We start from the raw sequence: 22,703 nt of genomic DNA on the forward strand, positions 1-22,703 counted from the left end.
GCAGTCAAGCTGTTTAGAGATGCATGTGATTAATCCATGAGCAAAACTCCTTCTGCTGCCAAAACCCCCTCTGATGTACTCCCCACCTGTCTACCAAGATATCACCTCAGACCATCTTCCCTCTTGACTAGGGGTAGGTGGGGGAAAAGCCTCATGGGATTAACTAAACCCACTGCCTGAGTGGCCTCTCTCCCCGGGCAGGACATGAGTTCTTGTATGTTCTGGTTCTTGGTGTGTTTCTGAAAGGATGGAACTGTGTGGTGAGTGTTCTTGAGTTTAATCTTATTAGTTTGGAGGATGGTGGTACCACGTCCTTTAGAATATTCAAGGGTCCTCAAGAACTTCTTTTTTCTTTGCTTTCTCCTCACACCCTCTGTGGTAATGAGGACTGAACCCAGGGCCTTTGCACTGAATTACATCCCCAGCCCTTTTTTGAAAACTTTTAAGAAAGGGTCTGGCTAAGTCACTGAGTTGGCCAGGCTGGACTTGAATTTGTGATCCTCCTGCTTCGGCCTCCCAGAGTGCTGGGATTAGATGCATGTACCACCACACCTGCCTAACTTATTCCTATCTGGGGAAAGGAAGAGTTTTAAAACTGAAAATACTTCCCTACTAACAATTCTGGATTCCTAAAACATTTCATTCAAAATTTACAGTTGTCTTCAGTATCTGTGAGGGGATCAGTTTCAGGAACGCCCTCCTCAAGGATACCAAAATCTTCCAATGTTCTGCCCCCTTGTATAAAATTGTATAGTATTTGCACATACCCTATGCACATCTTCCCATGTACTTGAAATAATCCTTAGATTATTTCTAATACTTGGTACAATGTAAATCCCATCCAAATAGGTGTTAAACCATATTGCTTAGGAAATAAGGGCAAGGGAGAAAGTCTGTATGTGTTCAGTATAGACACAAGTTTTTTCCCTGAATATTTTCTTTTTTTAAATGTATATATTTGTTTTTTGTTTTTTGGTTTTTTGTTACTGGGGATCAAACTCGGGACCTTGCGCTTGTGAAGCAGGTGGTGGAACCACTGAGCTAAATCCCTGGCCCTGTATATATTTGTTTTTAATTAACATAGTAATTGTACATATTTATGGGTAACAGTGTGACATTTCAGTACACATATACAATATATAATGATTCGATCAGGGTAACTGCCATGTCTTATCACCTCAGACATTTATCATTTCTTTGTGTTGGGAACATTCTAAATCCTCTCTATTAGCTCTTTTGATATCAGTTAATGATTATCAACTATAGTTATCCTGGTGTGAAGAAGAACACTAGGAGTTATGCCTGTTTTCTAACTGTACCCCTATACCCATTAATCATCCTCTCTTCTTCCCTTCCCAGATCTTTCCCAGCCTCCGGTAGCCACTACTCTGTTCTCTCCTTCTTTGAGATCAACTTTTTGACTTGACATATAAGTAAAAGGATGTAGTATTTGTCTTTCTATGCCTAACTTATTTCACTTAACTAATGTCTTCCATTTCCATCTATGTTGTTGAAGAAAAAAGAATTTCATACCTTTTATGGCTGAGTAATATTTCATTATATATTTATACTGTATTTTTTATCTGTTCTTCCATTAAGATTCACAACAGTTGATTCCATATCTTGGATGTTATGAACAGCATTGCAGTAAAAAGTGAAGTACAAATGTCTCTTTGACATACTGATTTCAGTTCCTTTGGATATATGCCCAGAAGTGGAATTGATGAATCATACAGTAGTTCTACTTTTGGTTGTTTTTGAGGAACCTCCATACTGCTTTCCATAATGGCCATACTAATTTACATTAACCACCACGACCACCAGTATATAAGTGTTTCCCTTTCTCCCATCCTTGTTAATATTTTTTATTTTTTATGTTTTTGATAATAACATTCTAACTTGAATGAGATGGTATCTCATTGTGCTTTGGATTGGTATTTCCATAATGATATTGAACATTTTTTTGGTTCCGGGGATCCAATTTGGGACCTTGTGCTTGTGAGGCAGGCGGCAGAACCACTGAGCTAAATCCCTGGCCCAATGATATTGAACATTTTTTGATATGTATTTGTATATTCTCTTTTGAGAAATGTCTGTTCAGGTCATTTGCCCGTTTTTAAATCAGTTTATGTTTTTGTTTGGTTTGTTTTTCTGCTGTGTTGTATAGTCTGAGGTTGGTTGAATTCACAGATGAGGAATCTATGGATGTGGAGGGTTGACTGTACCTTCAAATTAATGAATGATGGGGCCCTGACAGTAAAATATTTGGAAATAAACTTCCTCCATCCCACAATCTCACTTAGCTCTGGATCTAAGGCAGTGACCATGAGTGGCCTGAGCTTTGATGACTAGGGGATGGAGACAGAGTCTGTGACAGAGCCGTGAATTGGGGCTCCACAGCCTTAGGAAGTTGGGTGAGGCAGGAAAGAAGGGCTGTCTATGAAACCCAAGCTGTTTCCCCTTTCCACATTCAATTGATCATTGTGTGCCTGAACTTATATTTCAACCTAGCTCTGAAAGGTCCAGCAAGACCCATAATTTACACTCACAGGACAGTCTTCAAGCTGTTGGACTCAGCCCCAGTCCCTGGCTCTCACCTCTGTTCATCTTCTGGTTGAGGATGAGTCAGGGGTGTTCATTTGGAAAATGAAGGAGACTCACTTCCTTCCATGGGTCCTTTTCCACCATTACAAAGACATGGCACCATGCTGGATGCTCCTGCTATTTCTTCTTCTGCAGTGAGACGCCTAAGAGTGACCTTGTCAACTCCCTCCTTCAGAGTCCACCCACACGAGCCACCCTGCCTCCAGGTTTACAGGTCTCCTGCTGCAACCTTTCTTCCAGCCTGCACTACCTTCAGGATAATCCAAACCTTGTCATGCCTGGTCCAGCGCAGCCTGGCCCTCACCAACTTCTCTCCTCTTGCTTCTCTCTGGGGACTTCAGGCTTTAGCTTTGGGAGCCCTAGCTATGTGGGAACCCTTGCCCACATGTGGGTCCCCTCGGTCATACTTCTTACAATACGTCCTCACCTCCTTTTCCTCCAAGGCCCAACTGTAACACTGGCTCTTTGCATATCTTCCATCCTGGGCTATGGAGATTCCCTACTTATCCAAGATGGTGACACCTGTATCTTTCATGGCCTATGCCATGTGGGCCTATGTTCATCTGTCAGTTTGTCTCTCCCATTTAGACCATGTGTCTTTCCACAGTGCATACTTGCTGCCTTGGCCCTCTCCATACCCTCAGCTCAGTAGGCATTTGACAAGCACTTGTTGAGTAAATCTGACAGTCGTGTAGTTTAACTTCAGGCCATGATGAACTTCAGAAGCTGTGAGATGGACTATTTCTGTTGCTTTGCCTGAAACAACTGCTTGGCTTCTCTGTCTACTTTGTAGACAAGGATCTTTTCCTGTTTAACTGCTGTCACAGCCCTGGGATAATCTTTTCAGGGCTCATCTCCCAAAGCAGCCAGAGAGCTGCCCTTTTGGAGGAATTTGGAGGAATCTATGTTAATGCACAAGGAGACTTGTGCTTCTCTCATCATCTTGGAGGCCTTTTCCATCCCACACGTGTGCTGGTTCCAGCCCAGATACAGAGGGAAGTCACTCGTGTCCTGATGGGCATGGAGGCAACCCCCCCCCCCGCCCCGCCATCTCATTTTACAGACCTGTGCCACAGCGCCAGCTTTCAGGCTGCCAGATCTCAACTTGACACCTTGTCCCTGTCAACAGCCTGGCTGATGCCTCAGGCCCAGGCCAGAGAACCTTTTTCTCAAGGTTAAAAGTAGCCGACCTTTGACAAGCAGTATTGGCTAAATTCCTTGTTCCTTAAAAGGGAAGCTTCCAGTTTGCCAGTGCTTATTTGGCCATGTGGGAGAAGGCCTATGTCCTAACCCTGTGAAGCCAGTGGGAGGGTTTGTGGCTGGAGGTATTGTGGCGAACAGTTATATTAAAATAGCCATCTTCAAAAATATGTGCAGGAGAGGGGCCATCCAGTCTGCTGGCCAGTTGTACCTCAGCCCATGTGGCTGGACAGTTCATTGGCTCCCTCTGGCTCTCTTCAGCACCCTCCTTAAGGTATATGCACCAAGAAAGCTGACAGGATGACAAAGACATGCACCAATTATTAAATCTCTGGACTTATGTTTTTAATGTAGGGGTGACGGTCCAAAGATTGATTTGGTGGGCAGCACGCTATCCAGCATCCTGGACAAGGATCTCTCAGACCGCAGCAATGACATTGGTAAGTAAGGGCATTGTTCTTTTCTTTCCAGAGTTAGAAAAGAACTGCAAAGCCCAGTTTGATCCTTCAAGCAGTGTGATAAGAACTAACATGAACATTGAAATGCCAGGCTGCCTGCCTTTGCTTAGCTTTAGGTATCGGAGTTGTGTAAAAAAGGGAAGTGTTGGTGGTTTCTACATGAAAATGCAGTGCCTGGGATTTTACCCTCCCTGGCCTTAGCAGAAATTTCTTGCAAGGTCTAATGAAAAGAAATCATGAATAAACCTTTTTGTATAAACGGGCATGAGCATTTATGCTCATATTTTCCAGTGATTTGTGTATTTAGTGTAAAAAGGTAAATGGGTACAAATGTAAAATGGCAGGGCTCTTTGTAGATGCTGTACTAAGTATTTTAACTTTGAGTTTAGAATGAGCTCTGGTATGGTAATTGCCCCTTAGTTCAGAACAGGAGTGAGTTTTTCCAAGGTTGAGATACCATCTTGTGGTAAACAGGAAGGGAGCTAAAGTCTACTTGAATGAAAGTCAGAGGCTGTTTAGAGGGAATGCCTGGGTGGGTATGAGGCTACTGGCAGTCTGACCTGGGTGGCAGCCCCTTTATAAAATCAGATTCAGAGACTAAACTTTATTTTTAACTTTGCATCTTTAATTTATGCCTGTTGTGGTGATTAGTTAGCATTCTCCACATTTCAAAATTTACCCGATTTTAATTAAACTTCTTGTTATGAGATAATTGTAGATTCACAGGCAGTTGTAAGAAATAATACAGAGAGATCTACATACCTTTACCCATTGTTCTCCCCATGGTAACATCTTACAGGACTACTGTACAATATTGCAACCAGGACATCGCCGTTGATACAATCCATCAATCTTACTCAGATTTGCCCTGTTTTAGTGGTACCTGTGTGTGTATTGAGTTCTCTGCAATTTTGTCATATGAGTTGTATGTGTAGGTTTATGTATCTACCACCACGGTCAAGACACTGAACATTTCCATCACCACTAGGCTCCCTCATGTTGCTCTTTTCCACCACACCCCCTCCCTAACCTCTGGCAATTACTACCGGGGATTGATTCAACATGGAAGATAGATTTCCGGCATCATCTGTGTTGGCCACTCAATTTAGAAACAAATGTCCAACATTTGGCAGGCCATATAAGAACCCTAGAGTGCCCGACTTGAGCAATCTTCTTGCCTGGTCCCGTCCCCCGCCTGCCCCCCAGTGTTGTTTTCTTCTGAATCTGCTAATGAAATTGCATCTTTGCATACTGCTGACCTGCATTTTCTAGCCTGACCTTGTGAAGGTTTATGGGTAGGATGTGCGGTTGTGACTGTAAATACCAAAAGTACTTGCCCTGTTTCCAGAAGCTGGTTTACATCCTCAGCCAGCCTTTGAGAAGTCCAGTCAGGAGGCATAACCTGACAGCTTGGGCTGATGCAATACCAGCAGAAACTCTGGCCTGCTATAGCTTTGATCTGATTAAAGAGAATGGATAAGCAGAGCAGTGATCAGCTGTGAATGAAAGGGAATCATCAGAATGAGGCTGATTATGTTCCAGTTCTACCACTGCAGTTCAGCTTTTGGGCTACATTTTAAGCCAGGGTGACTGGTTGGCAAAATGTTGGTGAAGGTCATGTGGTGTTCTCCCACTCCAGAATACACCGAAGCCTGTGTCTTGCTTGTTAAGAGCACTGGCCTTTGACCCTTGCTGTCTTTGGGTCTGGAAATATCTAAAGTGGCTCTTGCTAAAATATAGTGTGTTTTTCAGTCTGACCAGCTGGTTTGGAAATGTTGGAGCTATTGATACAGGAAAGGTAAGTCTACAGAAGATTTTCATATTGAGAAAACTAGGCACCAGAAAGATATTACTGAGGTTTGGTTCTATCATTTTGCCAAGAAGGCATGAATCCCAGAGGATTATACACTAATTCCTCAAGTTAACAACTTAATGTATGTATTGTAAGTAATGGCAATCGGCAGGCATGTAATCAACCAGAACATACTTGAGTACCTGCTACTCAAATGAAAGGCTGCCTGGATAATGAGGCCTTCACACAGGCCCTGCCTTCCATGGGCCCCTAAGACAGGAACTCAAAAGTGAGATGACATGGGTGGCCTGAGTGGTCATTGTTAATCAGAAGAAAGGATGTTTTTCTGGGTCAGAGTGCTGGAACAGAGTGGGTTTGAGTGCTGAATCTGCTGCTTCCTAGCTGGGTGGCCTTCTGTAATTTACAGACTCTGATCTTCCTCTTCCTTATGTGTAAATGCTAACATCTTGATCAAGTTTCTTTTCTTTGAAAATTATGTCAGACCACTTCATAGGCTGCGACAAGATAGACGTACTTATTATTAATGTTATTTGTTGAGAAGTGACCACTGGATCAGAAAGATAAAGTGCTTACCATAAGAAGAGGGGAAGAGGAACATAGGATTTAGGACTAAACCCCACAAATCCCACATTTAAGGAAAAGTGAGGTGCTCGCTTTGGCAGCACATATACTAAAAAAAGGAAAAGTGGGATTTTGCAACATCCCGGAGACCATGGGAGGGACGAATTTTAAGCACTGTCTCTAGGCCCCAGTACAGAAATGATCTTTGTAGTTGGATTGGTCAAGGAAAAAAGGACATTGCAGAGGGAGTGGATTTCTTCAGGGCTGCTTTTGTAGCATTTATTCATTGCTTTGAATCAAGGAGGAAATTATTTGCACCAGAATGTTTTGTTAGTCATCCAGACAATTGAAGCTGTCCAAATGTGGGTTGCAGTGAATAGTGTTATATGGCCCTGAAAGCTATTAGAAACCATCAGTGTTAGATATAAATAAATCTGTGTTTCCCCTTAATAAAGCTGTAATTTTAAATTATTATAATATTAAATTAGAGAACATGGCCTTTTCACATCTCGTGTGGGGAGCTACCAGCGTCTGTCAGCCAGCAATAATTTAGAATGAAATCAATTAGTCCAAAACTAAGTTGTTGATGTCACTTTGAGATATTATTTGTATCAAACTATGCAGCCATATTTCAAGTAACATAATAGAAAACATGGAAGAGCTCCAATGCAGGCCTGTGCATGAATAGAAATGAAAATTCAATTGTCCAGTTTTCTCTTGCTGATGGAAGAATCTCTGTTCCGGTTGAATGGGAGATTATAGGCCGCAAAGTCAAGTGCCATAACATTTACTTTTATTATGCCATATATTGCAGCTCCCACCACATGGTGGGATTTATTGTTACACTTCAATATTGCTGAGAGATTTTCAGTTCCTTTCTCACTAAAGCACATAGCAACCAGCCTCCTGATGGGAAGCAGCCTGTCCTGTGAACTAAGCCACCTAGTTTCAACTAATTGACTTAGAGACAGCTCTTCTCATTCCTCCTCAGTTGCTTGGCATCTTTGTTTGGACTTTTCTTTTGGACTTTGTTTGTTTTTTCTTTTTCATTCTATTCCAGTCTTCTCCAACTTTCCCCATTTCTGTCTCTTTATGTCAACATTACCCTCTCTTCAACTTGAAGAAGGTTCAGATTTCCCCCTTCATCTTCAACTTGACCCTCTAACCATACCTTACACCTAGTCAGTCTGAGAGCCAATAGTTGCTACTTGTAAAGTTGGAAGACCTGGAACATGGGTATGGTTTAGAAGATAAAGGCTAACTTTACTTTGTCCTCAGATCTCTCATGGAAGCCTATGGACTGTGATTCATGGAGGCCAGGAAATGTTACAACAATTCTCTTATTCCTAAGAATGCTGTTAAAAGTTTATTGATTTGGGGATCTATTGAAAAGGTTCTAAAACTGGATTGTAATGATGGTTTCACAACTCTTAACTAAAAATTAAGTTGTATGCTTAAAACAGGTAAATTTTCTGGTATATAAAGTATACCTCAACATACTCAGCCATCTCATCTTTGACAAAGGAGCCAACCACCCTCATTGGAGGAAAGATAGCCTACTTAATAAATGGTGTTGGAAAAACTGGATTTCAACCTGCCAAAGATTAAAACTAGACCCATACCTATCACCATGCACTAAACTAAGATCAAAGTGGATTAAAGATCTAACTATTAAGACAGAAACACTAAACTTGATAGAAAATAAGGTAGAACTCTTGAAGACATTAGCATAGGAAAAGACTTTATGAACAAAACCTCAGTAGCACAGGAACTAGCACAAAGAATCAACAACTGGGATCTCATCTTATTAAAAAGCTTCTGCACAGCAAGAGAAACCACCAACAGAGCTAAGAGACAACCTACAATGTGGGAAAAATTTTTGAGCAGCTGTACCTCAGACAAAGGTCTACTATCTAGAATATATGAAGAATTGAAAAAAATCAGACCCCCCAAATTCAAAGACCCAATTCAAAAATGGGCATCTGAAATGAACAGACATTTCTCAGACAAAGAAGTAAAAGCAGCAAATAAATATATGAAAAAATGTTCAACATCACTCGTCATTCGAGAGATGCAGATGAAAACAACACTGAGATTCCACCTCCCCCCAGAAAGACTGGCTGCTATAAAGAAATCAACGAATAACAAATGCTGGCGGGGTTGTAGGAAGAAAGGAACCCTTCTCCGTTATTGGTGGGAGTGCAGACTGGTGCAACCACTGTGGAAATCAGTATGGAGATCCCTCAAAGAACTAGGGCTAGAGTTCCCATTTGACCCAGCTATTCTCCTGCTGGGTATCTTCCCCAAAGAATTAAAAGAATCATACCACAGCTATATATGTGCACCCATGTTCACAGCAACACAGTTTGTAATAGCTAAAGCTTGGAAGCAGCCCAAGTGCCCATCAACTGGAAACTGGATAAAGAAAATGTGTTTTTTTTTAATAAAATGGAGTACTACTCAGCCATAAAGAATGAGAAACCAGAGACATTTATAGCTAAATGGATGCATATTGAGGCCATACTCTTAAGTGAAATAAATAGGACACACATGTGTAAATACTGAATAGTTTCTCTAGTGTGAGAAACTGAAAGTGTAAATAAAGATTAAAACAAATAATTGATAATTTGAAATATTAAAAGGTCCAAAGGTGTAGGGTGGTGGGAGGAGAAGGGGAAAGGAAAGAAGGAAAAGGAAAAATTATGAGAAAAGAAAAAAAAAAAAGGAAACGAAATCTATGTAAATAGGAAAGGGTGGAGGGGGTGAAAGGCGCACAGGTAATGGGGAAAAAAATAAGAACCAAGATACATCATGTACAGGTACAAGCACCCAATGATAAATGTAAACGTATTGTATACCTAAAATGTACCAATAAAGGAATTTTTAAAAAATAAATAAAATATACCTCAGTAAAGATGCTTAAAAAAAAGCAAATTGAGTTTTTCCTAATACTCATGTTGAGGTCCCAATATTAAAAATGATATAAACAACACTAATCTATAAGTGTGGGGTTAGAAGTGTTCCATTTTATAAAATATATGTAGTTATATAGAACAAGAAGCACTATACTGGTGTTTCTGAGTTGTGTATAAACCAATCTTTTATACATAGAATAATTTTGATGCAAGAAAGCTTTCTAAAAGCACAGAGAAAATCATTTAGGGATGCAAATAAGTCCCCACAGGGTGTTATATATGTTTATTGTTTTACACGGTTTTCTTAAATTGAAGCCACCTGACATTGATACGTAATGATTACAGCTGTGACAACAGACCAACACCAAGGTGTTTGAAAGGTTTAGGAATGCTTTCTAACCATATTTGGGGATGACAAATGTCTTTATAATCTTTGCTACCTCCTTGATGTACACTTGTAGATGGTTGCCTCCGAGGGATGTAGTCTGTTGTAAATAGCCTGGTGCTAGAATTGTTCTCCAGTGCAGTGGAGAGCAGATCCTCCCTGCCTTTGTCTCCCCTCTCCCAGCATCCCTATTTCTTAGTGTTGCAGTAATAGCAGTGCATGCAAGGAAGAGGAAAAAAGAAGAAACGAATATTTACTAGGTGCCTACCAAGTGTTTTGTGTATTTTTCTCATGATCAACAGCGCCATGAGAGAACAAACAAGGAATAAAGAAAGCCAGGAAACTTGGACACAGTTAACCAGCTAGTAAGAAGCAGAGTTTAGGTCTCCCTGACCCATGAGCCCAAAATTCCAGTGCAAGAAGTTGGCCTACATCAGCAATTCTCAACTTCTCTCCCCAAGGCACATTTAGTGGCAATGTTTGGAGACATTTTGGGACGTCACATTATGGGGGTGGGGATGCTACTGGCTTCGAGTGCAGCAGGATAGCTCTATAAATACAAAGAATGACCCAGTCCCAAATTTCAGTAGCACAAATGTCAAGAAATCCTGGTCCGTGGCAGGAATCTGATGGTAAACAGGGAACCGCTAGAGCTGAACATGCAGTACTCCCCTACCAAGAGCACCCTGGTGCTCTCTGGTGTGGCCTAATTTCCCAACAAGCTCTATAAAACCTAGTTTCAAAAATACAGTTCAAGCCTTAGAAAACCAATGACTGGGGCCGGGGATTTAGCTCAGTGGTTCCGGCACCTGCCTTGCAAGCACAAGGTCCCGAGTTCGATCCCCGGTACCAAAAAAAGGAGAAAGAAAACCAATGACTTCATATACAAAAAAGTAAATACAGTATATTTGAAGGAATTAAATCCACCAAAGACATGTCTATGAGATTGGAGAGAGCTCTTGGGCTTATGGCAAGTTACTTGCCCAAGAAAAAGTGACCCAATTTGAGTTTGATTGTCATATAGAAAGAGTATTATATTTGGTATTTCACTAGAAATTAAATTTAAGAACAACAAACATAAAATTTGATCAATGCAAATTTCTAAATCTGCATCTTGTATGGTAAAACTATACAGGATATGTAAAGCAATTCAATAGTGACAACACAAAATTTGTTACTATGATACCATATCTCTATAAACAAATGATTAAAGTTGTATTTTGTCATTTTTACCTTTTACTGTAAGATAACATTTCAGCCAGGCCTGGTAATCCCAGTACTCTGGGAGGCTGAGGTAGGAGGATCACAAGTTCAAGTTTCATCTGGGGAACTTAGACTCTGCCTCAAAATAAAAAGTGTTGGGGATGTGGCTCACTGTGAAGGTCCTGGATTCAATCCCCAGTACCAAAATAATAGAGCATTTCTAGGGGTTTCATGGACATATTTTGAGGGAAGACTTAGATCCCCTGCCTTTGGACCTTGGCTTTTCTGTCCTGTTTATATATAATATTAAATTTGAAAAATTTATATTCAACTTCTACTTTGACTCTAAAGATGCAGTTGTTGACCCTTACAGCATTTCCGGTCACTGAGCAATTTCTCTGGTTCCATAGAACATGCTGTGTCCTGTCATAAAGAGCCCCACGACTGACATTTGGAGAGCTCCAGATAGACTGGTGACTGAGCCTATGTGGGAACAGTGAGACACAGCTCTATCTCTCTCAGGGTTAGTTGCTCAGACATAAGAATTTTTATCTGAAGGGCTCAGCTTGCTCCTGAGACACTGTCACCGTACCAGTGACCTTTAGGTACCACCCGAGGGAGCAGGGATGTGGTTGGCATTTCCTAAGCTGAGGAATGGCAGATGTGGTTGCTGTTGTGACATAGTCAAGTCTGAGTGTGGCACTGTGAGATATGTGTGGACATCCGCTGCTCTGGCTCCTATTCAGGGACACAAGTCATGATCAGACTTAAAATGCTATCAGTTGTTATTTGAGAAGCACTCTGTTACTCACATGTGGTGACAAAAAGGAAAGAGATTGAGCTGAGGGTCAAACACTGTTTTATGGAAGTGAAATAGGCTATGCTTTTGATGGGTTGCTCAAAAACCCATGCTGTCCTCCTAGCATTTTTGTTTCTTCCCAGAGTTTATGGAAACTCAATTCAGAAGAGCATCCATGCCTGACTCTCTCCCAGTGGTTTCTTGCAACCCCTCTTCCCATTCCCAACCCTCAAGGCTCACCATGTAGGTCTGTGGTTGAGTAAACCCAGTCACGCCAGCCACCAGCACTCATTTAAAAGGCGTCTTCCAATCCAACAGGAGATAGGCCAATGTGGAGGCCTCATCTTTCTCTGTCCTTTGAAAAGTGTGATCCTAGCTATAAACTGAGCATCTCTACTTATAGGCCTTCACAGTTAAGAGACGTTGGTTCTTATCCCCACCTACACACCCCATGCAGGGGAGCCCTGGCCTTGGCAGTCTATTGTGACAGCTGGGTTTGTGCTTAGTTGTGAGGGGTTCCATGAATATCTCTTAACCCATCACATAGATAAGTGCAAAAGCAATAAAGTGCCAGTAGGAAAAGACTACAGAAACACAGGGGGAGGTCAAACAAATCAGAGTGGGGAGATCATGATAAATGTTGCCTAACCTCATTGGAGCAATGTGTTTGGTGGCATGAATTATTCCAAAACAGAGATTGGGAATAGCACTTGGTGTAAACAGTGTTATCCTTCGCAAGCCACCTCCACCTTTCAGCCTGCAACAAGGAATATAACCGACGGCAGAGGTGTAGAGGGACATTTGGAGGTGTGGAGAGCATCAATTCAAATGGTTCTTGCATTGGAGAAGGTTGCAGTGCCTCATAGCCATGTGGACTTGCAGCCAATCCCAGAAAAGCTCACCTGTGTGCAGACAGTGTGTCCTCCCCTGGTATTTTGGTCCCCTCTCTGCAGACAGGATCTTCACATTCTTCATCCAGTCTGGTGGCTTGAGTTCCTCTTCCTTTGCTCTGTGCTGGGACCTATTAAGCCTTGGAGAGTACAAATCTAGAGATACACTCCATGGATTCAAAGTAGTCTGTATACAACACAAAGACTTACATAATAACCTTTGCTGCATCCACACTGTAATCCATGGAGGCCTCTGAGCTGCAAATGAATGTGGAAACAAGAAGGGAAGAAGAACACTCACCTGTCCAATTGCACATGGCATTTATTTGACTTGGGATGCTCCCCACCCTCAACCCACTGATTGTAGGCTCGTAGATGAGAAGAACACCTCTGGCTTCCCTTTCACTTGCAAGTATCCAGGGGGATATATAACCTGCCAGGAAATCATGCCCAGATACCACTTCGTCATCCTAAAGCCATATGGACAAACTACACTTTATTAAGTATATTATTTTATTACTATCTTTCTATCCAGTGAGTTGTCAAAATCCTCCTCTAGCCATGGGGTGTTATTAAGGCATGGTCTGGAAACCTTGGCCAAGGTTAATGGCCTGCTTAAGTTTGCTTCTTGAAATAAGAAAAGCGGTTAGCAGTTAGGGAATGAGGTTGGTGGGTCCCATTAAAAGGCAATTGGATATGGCAGTGACCGGTTAAGACTGAGGTGGAGGTTAAAAGAGTGCCCTGATTTGGAGCCAAAATAAACCTGTTTACTTACCTTTGCAGTAACCTACGGTGACACTCTCATCACCTTTCCAGGACTGAGTCATCTCTCCCTGAGGTTCATGCTCTTTGGAATTTCACAGGTCATTCACAGAAAGGCTTTTAATTTGAGGGATTTGCTAATTTTATTTTACTATTTAAGCACATTTAAATAAAACAAATGGCATCTTCTATTATTAGAAAGGGTATAAGCTCCAAGTTTAAAGATTGAACACATTCAGCTTAATGGGAAACTTGCCATGGTAACCTTGGTGCTTTATGGCCTGCTGATGGACTTATGCCGGTTGGCATGGACCAATACGAGTTCTTGAAGTAGCATTTGAAAAATACAGTTCCAGCTCTTGTCTGAAGAGGTGGGAGGTGAGGGGAGAGGAAAAATAGGGGGCAATTGAAAGGCCCCAGTGGGAGTCATACATTGAAGGTGAAAATGCATACCATTAGCAGGTTGATTTATATATAGGGGGGGGGATTGCTTGTAATTTTTTTTAAAGCATCAGCCATAGAGGGATTTGGGGTGAGAGTCAGTGGTAGAGTGCTTACCTAGCATCATAAAGGCCTGGGTTCAATCCTCTGCACTATTTAAAAAATATTAAATCAGCCATGGAACAGCACATGTTCAAGTGCATTTAAATACTTTTTACCCTAGTCTTCTTTCTTCCCCAAGTTTTACAGATGAGAAGAAACAGCTCATCTAGTTACGGTGGATAGAAGCCTACCCCACTTAGCAATTCAGATGGCTCCTGAAGTTTTGTAGTAAGCAAAGTTTGGGCTTTTATGTAATTCTGGACATGAAGATATTATTGCTTCACATGTGCATTAGCATTTTATGTTTTGAATGTCTGCTCCTCTTTTATCTAAGTAAAGTGTTATTAAATAAGATGAGATGACCTGTACATCTTGCTCTCCGAAAAGGAAATGTGTCTTCTGTCCAGGCTGTTAGGCCAGTGGTTGAACCATTCTACCTCTTTGGATCCTGAGGGGTGTGTGTGTGTGTGTAGGGATGCTAGGATTGAACCCAAGGCTTTGCACATGCCAGGCAAGTGCTCAGCCACTGAGCTATATTTCTTGTCCTGGGTCTTGGTTTTTCATCTTTCAATAGGGAACCTTTCTGGGGCCTAACTGAAGGTTTTCTTAGGCTCACTGATTTTGCTTATAAAAGATTTGCTGGGAGCCGGGGATTTAGCTCAGTGGTTCCGCCACCTACCTCGAAAGTGGTAGGATGGAAGTTCGATCCTGGGTAAAAAAAAAAAAAGAAAAAGAAAAAAAATTGCTGGCTATATGGAAGTTCGAGTAATTGTTAAGGGATCTGAGCAGAACTTTTTATAAAGTTTTTAAATTACTCATCTTTTAAAAGTATTATTTTGATTTTTTAAACTGTAAATTCTTACAGAGAAATGTAAAAGGATAGGATGTTTGCCATCCTAAATAACTTTGAGTTAATAGAGGAAACTGTGACACAGAGGCAAGATATTTCCAGAGTCACTGAGGAAGGTATGGGGTATGTTAGAAAAACCACACGTTCTCAGACAGGTGAACTTGGATTTGAATCCCCCTTGTTCCAGGTTGTGAGTTCTGTCCACTAATTAGTTGGCTTCTAATGCTTTGCTTCCAATGAAATTAGAGGGGGGAACCCACTGTATTTTTTTTGGTGGATTATTAAATAATTGCTAATGATGCTATATTACTGTGATTTTTGATGTATAATTCACAAGGAATGCAGAGAACCAAGTGACATTGTGATGACAAAGTTATTTCCACTCTCATCTACTTCTGTTTATGTGAACAGTTTCTTGGCATGTACATCTCTAAAATGAAAAACAGTAATAGAGCCGATACAAACCATCTGCCTTTCTGATATTAAGTAATCATCCATACACATGAAAAGTTTGGGAGGAAAGCCCAATAGAATTCTACTTTTCCATGCTTTAAAATTATTTATAAAAATGTTTGGAATTATATATATTCTTTGATTATTTGTATACTAGTATAATTTTAATAACTCAGTCCAAAAGAACAATATTTTTACCCTTCAAAGCTAATGAATGATTTCAGAAAAGAAAAAATAAATTTCAGTTTACATTTGTATTTTTATAGCAGAAAAAGATGGTAAAGTAATTAAGAAAATACTTAAAAGCATATTGCATAAGAAAATTCAGGAGTGGATGATGAAAATGTGAATGGAAGGAAGAAAAGTAATGATGTAGAATTTCTAACTGTTAAAATCTTATAACATTTAAAAGCAGGTGATTGTGGTTGTTAAATTGCTGTGGTAGTCAAAAATATATTGAATACACTTAAGAAATAGGGCTGGGGATTTAGCTCAGTGGTTTCGCAGCATGCCGTGCAAGCTCAAGGACCCGAGTTCAATCCCTGGTACCAAAAAAAAAAAAAAAAAAGAAAGAAAGAAAGAAATATGTTATATTAAAATATCAACATTTAGGGTACAGCAGAAATTATATCCTCTGTAATTAAAACTTACATAAAATCATGGATGCCAGTTTAAGAGATGTAAGGAGATATGCACCAGTTTCCACGATTATTTTAGTACATACACTGGCAAAATAGTCTGAAAACCACAGGCCTTAGAAATGTATCGTTTTACACTTAAACATTTCTATGCACTAATTTCTAGAAGTGGTATTGATATATCTGAAGGTCTACACATTTATATTTTGTGGTAGAAATTGCCAAATGTCATTACAGAAAGGTTGTGCCAATTTACCTTCCTGTGAATAACAGTGTAACTACTATTTCTAATAAAGTATATTATTTATTAAAACATTTTTCATAGCAGATTTGGGCTTGTGAGCAATTTTTAAGATTAATTTTCTTGGTGCATTTTAGATATACATAATGATAATATTCATCATATGGAATTTGTACCTGTATATGATATATCTTGATTCTTTTTTCTTCCTTTCCCTCCCCTCCCTTCAACCCCTCTTCCCCTCATTTACAAAGACTGTTTCCTTTTTCCTTCTATTCTCTTTTCTTCTTTTTCCCTTCCTTCGCCCTCCCTAGTTCCCCTTTCCACTTGAATATTTTCTTCCTATTTCACAATGTCTATTGTACATTTTGGTCCTATTATGTCTTGTGTCTAGATGTCCCCCCAAAGCCTCATGGTTTTTCAGAGGTGGCTGAATCTAAAGTGTGTGATTGATTCATGGTGGGGATAGGCCCAACAGCACTAGGATTAAGGGCGTGAGTATTGCCTATCCTAAGTAGTCTGAATAAGATAAAAGGGGCAGGGCTGGGGATTTAGCTCAGTGGTTCTGGTGCCTGCCTTGCAAACACAAGGTCTCGAGTTCCATCCCCAAGGTCCATCCCCAGTACCAAAAAAAAAAAAAAAAAAAAAAAAAAGATAAAAGGGGCAGAAAGATGCTCTTTAGGTCTCTTGTTGTTTTTGCTGTCTTCTGCCACTATGAACTGTTGCTGCTCTGCTACCCTGCCTTGGAGCCAGCTGATTACAGACTGAAACATTTACAAACTGTAAGCCGAATAAACCTTTATCCCCTTTAGCTTAGAGTGTTGGGTATTTTGTCTCAACAACGAGAGAAAAATAACTAACACAGGTCCTTATTTATACTTTTGGTTTCTCACACCAGAGAAACCATGCAATATTAGAACATGTGTCTCCAATTTATTTCACTTAAGAGTATGGTCTCAAGTTGCATCCATTTACCTAGAAATGTCTCAAGTTTATCCTTCTTTATGGCTGAGTAGTAGTCTATTGTATAAAATAACAACATCTTTATCCAGTTTCCAGTTGATGGCCATTTTGGCTGTTACCAAGATTTAGCTATTACAAACCGTGCTGCTATAAACATGAGTGTACATATATTGCTGTGGTAGGATGCTTTTAATTCTCTCAGGAAGATACCAAGAAGGGGAATAGCTGAGTCAATTGGAACCGGTAGTTTTAGCTTTTTGAGGAATCGCCACATTGATTTCCACAGCGGTTGCACCAGAAGGGTTCCTTTTTCCCCATAGCCCAGCCAGCATTTGTTGTTGGTTTATTTCTTGGTAATAGCCATTCTTTCTGGAGTTTCTACTACTTCATCTGAGAAGTGTCTATTCATTTCAGATGCCCATTTTTGGATTAGGTTATTAAATTTGAGGGGTCTGATTTTTGTGGGTTCTTTATAGATTCTAGATATTAATTAGTCCTTTGTCTGAGGAGCAGCTGGCAAATTTTTTTCCAACTCTGGGGGTTGTCTCTTCACTCTGTTGGTGGTTTCTTTTGCTATGCAAAAGCTTTTTAATAAAATGAGATCCTAGTTGTTAATTCTTTGTGATATTTCCTGTGTGATTGGGATTTTGTTCATAAAGTCTTTGTCTACACCTATGTCTTCAAGAGTTCTACCTATTCTGTCTTCCAGAAGATTTAGTGTTTCTCTTTTAATATTTAGATCTTCGATCCATTTTGGTTTTAGTTTACTGCATGGTGAGAAATATGGGTCTAGTTTCAGACTTTGGCATGTGGAAAGCCAGTTTTTCCAGCACCATTTATTAAAGAGGCTGTCTCTCAGTGAAGAAGTTTGGACCCTTTGTCAAAGATAAGTTGGCTGAGTTTGTTTCTGCATCTTCTAGTCCTTCTAGTCCTTTCCACTGATCCTTGGGTCTGTGTGGGGTTTTTTTCCCCAGTACCATGCTCTTTTTATCACTGTAGCTCTGTAGTATAATTTCACATTAGGGATTGTGATGTCCCCTTCCTTGCCTTTGTTGCCCAGAGTTGCTTTTGCTATTCTAGGTCTCTTCTGGTTCCAAATGAATTTTAATATTTTTTTCTCTAATCCTGTGAGGTATGCTATTAGTATTTTGATCAGGACTGTATTAAATCTGTATAACAATTTTGAGAGTATGGCCATTTTCACTATATTGGTTCTTCCTGCCCAAGAACAAGGGATACTTTTCCATTTTCTGATATCATGTTCTATTCCCTTTTTCAGAGTACTGTAGTTTTCAATGTAAATCTTTGTCTTTTACTTTCTTCATTAGATTGAGTTCCTAAATATTTCATTTTTTGGATGCTATTGTGAAAGGTATGGTTTCCCTAATTTATCTCTCAGTGAGTTTTTATTTGTGTACAGGAATGCTGTTGACTTTTTAGTGTTGACTTTGTATCCAGCTGTAGGACTAAATTTGGTTATTAAATCTAGATGTCTTTTGGCTGAGATTTTGGGGTCTTCTGTGTAGCGTATCATGTCATCCACAAATAATGATAATTTAACTTCTTCCTTTCCTATCCTTATTCCTTTTATTTCCTTCTCTTGTCTAATTGCTCTGGCTAATGTTTTCAGAACTATATTCAATAAGAGTGGTGATAGTGGACATCCTTGTCTTCTTCCTGATTTTAGAGTGAAATCTTTCAATTTTTGACCATTTAATATGATGTTGCCTGTTGGTTTGTCATAGATGGCTTTTATCAGATTGAGATAAGGACCATCTATTCCAGTTTTCTGTAGGGCTTTCTCATGAATGGGTGTTGGGCTTTGTCAAATGGTTTTTCTGCATCTATTGAAATGATCCTGTGGTTTTTGTCCTTGGCTCTGTTAATATGGTGTATTACATTTATTGATTTGCATATGTTGAACCATTCTTGCATCCCTGGAATGAATCCTACTTGGTCATGGTGTATAATCTTCTCGATGATTTGCTACATTCTGTTTGCCAGTATCTTATTGAGGATTTTTGCATCTATGTTCTTTAGAAAGGTTGACCTGTAGCTCTCCTTTTTGGTTGGATCCTTCTCTTTCAATTTCATTAAAGAGTTTGATGAGTAGTGTCATTAGATCTTCTCTAAAGTTCTTGTGGAATTCAGCAGTGAATCTGTCAGGACCTGGGCTTTTTTTTTAGTGGTAGGTTTTTAATTACATCTTCAATTTCATTGACTGATATTAGGTTATTTAGAATGTTTATATCTTCTTGATTCAGCTTTGGTAATTCACATGTATCTAGGAATCTGTCCATTTCTTCTGTGTTCCCCATCTTATTAGAATACAGGTTCTTAAAGTAATTAATGATTAATGATCATTATTAATATTTATTATTAATCATTAATATTTGTTCTATATAGTTAGGTGTGCTGGTATTTGGTGCATATATATTTATGATTTTTTCTTCTTCTTCTTGTATTGTTCCCTTTACAAGCCTTTACAAGGATCTTCTTTGTCTCTCTGAATCAGTCTTGGGTTGAAATCCACTTTGTCTGCAAATAGAATAGCTACCCCTGCTTTTTTCTGGGTTCCTGCTGCATGGAGTATTATTTTCCATCCTTTGACTTTTAGTCTATGAATTTCTCTTTTAATTAAGTGTGTTTCTTGTATCCAGCATATTGTTGGATCTTGCTTCTTGATCCATTCTGCCAGTCTATTTCCTTTGATTGGTTAATTGAGACCTTTTATATTGATGGTTTAACTTATATGTGTTGACTTATCCTTGTCATGTTATTTTCCTGTTGCTGGTTCCCCCTTTTTCCCCTTTGTTTAATTACTTGCCTCGCCTGATGGATTCATTCTGTTGGAGTTCATGGAGTTGTAGTCCTCGTTATCTCTTTCTAGAATGTCCTTTAGAACAATTTGGAGTGGTTTTGTGGTCATGAATTTCATCAGGTAGTCTTTGTCATGGAAAGATCTTATTTCTCCATCAATTTTGAAAGATAATTTTGTGGTGTACATCAATGTGGATTGGAAGTTGTTTTTTTTTAGGGCTTGAAATACTTCACTCCAAACTCTCCTTGACTTAAGGATTTGTGTTGAGAAGTCTGCTATAATTCTGATAGGCATTTTTTTATAAGTGATTTCTTTTCTCTAACAGCTTTTAATATTCGGTTCTTGTGTTGAATTTCTGGGATCCTATTACATGCCTTGGGGTAGTTTTTTTTGATATGGCTAATTGGAATTCTGTATACCTCACGTATATGTATGTCAAATTCTTTTTCCATGCTTGGGAAGTTTGCTGCCATTATTTCTGTGAACAGGCTTTTTATGTCATCTGCATTATCTCCTGCTTTTTCATTGACTCTGATCAATCTTACGTTATTCTTCTTTGCATCATCTCTCAGCTGTTGGATTGATTTTTCATGTTCCCTTGCTATCTTTAAGAAATTTTTTATTTTTCATGATTGCTAAGCACAACCCTGTCTTCTAGATCTGATATTCTGTCCTCACATTGGTTCACTCTGCTACCTATACTTTCAATAGAATTTTAAATCTTCTGGATATCTGATTGAATCTGTTTCATAAATTCCAATTGTTTCCTATGTTGGGCATTCATGGTTGCCATCATTTTCCTAAGCTCCTCTATTTTTTATCCATATGTTCTATAGATTCCCTAATCATGTCCTTCATTATGGTCATCATCTCTGAAGTTATCTGAGAAATTATTTCTTATTTGATTTTTTTCTAGAGCTTCATTCATTCACTTTGTTACTTCCACTGTTATCACTTCAACGAGTCCAGGTGGGTGGCTTTTGAATTGTTCCATCTCATTGCCCCCTGGGTTTGCCTTTGGTGAGCTGGAAGTCTGAGGCTGCATCTTCCATGTCTTCTCAGTTTCTGGGGGTTTTTTGTTGTTAATTACTGCATTGGTGCTTGTAAATTGTTCATGGTAGGTATTTTTATTGCTGGTATGGAGGAGAACCTTTAAGAAATGAGTACTTCTCAGAGATGTCTTCCAGATGTAGCTGATTTTGGGGTTTTGATTCTGTTGCAAGATCCTACCTCTTCAATTTGTTGGGGATGAGAAAAAATTGCTGCCTATTTGGCCTAGTCCCTTGTTCTTTGGCACTGGCCTATAGTATTGTTTATGACTCTCAGGCAGTCTGAGTCTTGGCATACAAGGAAGAACAACTGATTAAAACAATTATATCACCTTGACTAAAGTCATATAATCAGCAGTAACAATAGGATCAAAAACATCCTAGAAAATGACAAACTGTGGTAACTATTAATTTGCCACCTTTAATTGTATGAACAGGATTTATAGTTATATAACAAAATCTAAAACAAACCAGAAGATTGACAGTAAATATCCCCTTGATATGGCAAGTTTACCCTCAGGGGAGAAAATTTAAAAAGAGGGGAAAAATAGAGAAATAGAAGAAGAGAAAGGCATTAGAAGCAAGGCTGGAAGACAAAGGAAGATTACACAAGCTTTGGTAACTAGTCAAGAAGACAGAAGGGAAAGAGAGAAGATAGAAACAAGAACAGAACAAAACAAACAAAAAAACCCTAGAAACAATGTTCTCACTCATATAAAAACAAGAGCAATCAAGGAAAAGAGAAAAAAACAGAAAAAAATAAAGAAAATAAAAATAAATAAAAAAGTAAAGAAAGGAAGAAAAGCAGGGAAAAAATGTCCACTGCATTGCATATCTCTGCTGTCACTGGTTGACAGAGGGGGCAGACAGAGCCCTGATCTGTGTTGATTGATCCCAGCAAGCCAGCAATAGAATTATGGCAGTAGTAATCCTAGCACACCTGGGCCTTTAGTTCCACTGAAGTTCAAGCTGCTTCTGGTTTCTGACTGTGAGGCTAGAACCCAAGTTTTTCAGCCTGCAATATTCCCAGTGCCTCCTGCTGGCTTGAACTCAACTCCCTGGTGGCTTCATTACTCCGTAACCTTCTGCTGGCTTGAACTTGGCTGCACCTCATCCTGACACTTGGAGCCATTAGATGGAGCCAACCCATAGCTGCTCTGAGTTCTGACCTCTGTTGGCCCCTTTCCATAATGGCTACTGGCCAATCATCCTCTCCTGGGGTGGGGGTGTGTAAACTGGAATAATTCATCAGCCACTGCATTCCACAGCATCCACTGCACCGTTCCACTGGTATATATCTTAATGGAGGCCTCTGGGTTCATCAGTGGTCACCATGCTTCTGCAGGTTCAAGCCACCCCTCCCTCACCACAAGCTAGGGCTCAGGTAGAAAACAATGCTTGCTAACTCCCTCTTCTGCATTGTGGTCCCTCTCTTCGCTCTCCCTGTGGGCTCTAATTCTTGCTTCAGATCCTTGCTGGGTCCCAAGAATCCAGTTCCTTCCTCCTTCTCTTCATCATGTTGCTATATTCCAGCATCTGGATTCCAAATCATTGG

General features: G+C 39.8%; 1 protein-coding gene across 21 annotated transcripts in view; it reads left to right on the top strand.

Annotated features, from left to right (window-relative positions):
• Nucleotides 1-22,703, top strand: part of Sh3kbp1 (SH3 domain containing kinase binding protein 1) — a 369,672-nt gene that overhangs the window by 321,637 nt on the left and 25,332 nt on the right. For 19 of the 21 annotated variants that reach the window (XR_015444104.1, XM_087193656.1, XM_087193653.1 and 16 more), the window contains one exon: nucleotides 4,159-4,244. Coding sequence is in view for 19 of the 21 variants with exons in the window: in XM_087193656.1 (XP_087049782.1) it covers nucleotides 4,159-4,244 (86 nt within the window). In the remaining 2 variants the exon portion in view is untranslated. Of the gene's footprint in view, nucleotides 1-3,912; nucleotides 4,079-4,158; nucleotides 4,245-22,703 lie in introns of those variants that run through there. The other 2 variants (XM_087193664.1, XM_013066041.3) reach the window with 1 other exon arrangement.

The sequence above is a fragment of the Heterocephalus glaber genome, unplaced genomic scaffold (assembly GCF_053883595.1).
Source record: "Heterocephalus glaber isolate CG9 unplaced genomic scaffold, H.glaber_assembly_v1.0 deba00001594, whole genome shotgun sequence".
NCBI classification, from domain to species: domain Eukaryota; kingdom Metazoa; phylum Chordata; class Mammalia; order Rodentia; family Bathyergidae; genus Heterocephalus; species Heterocephalus glaber.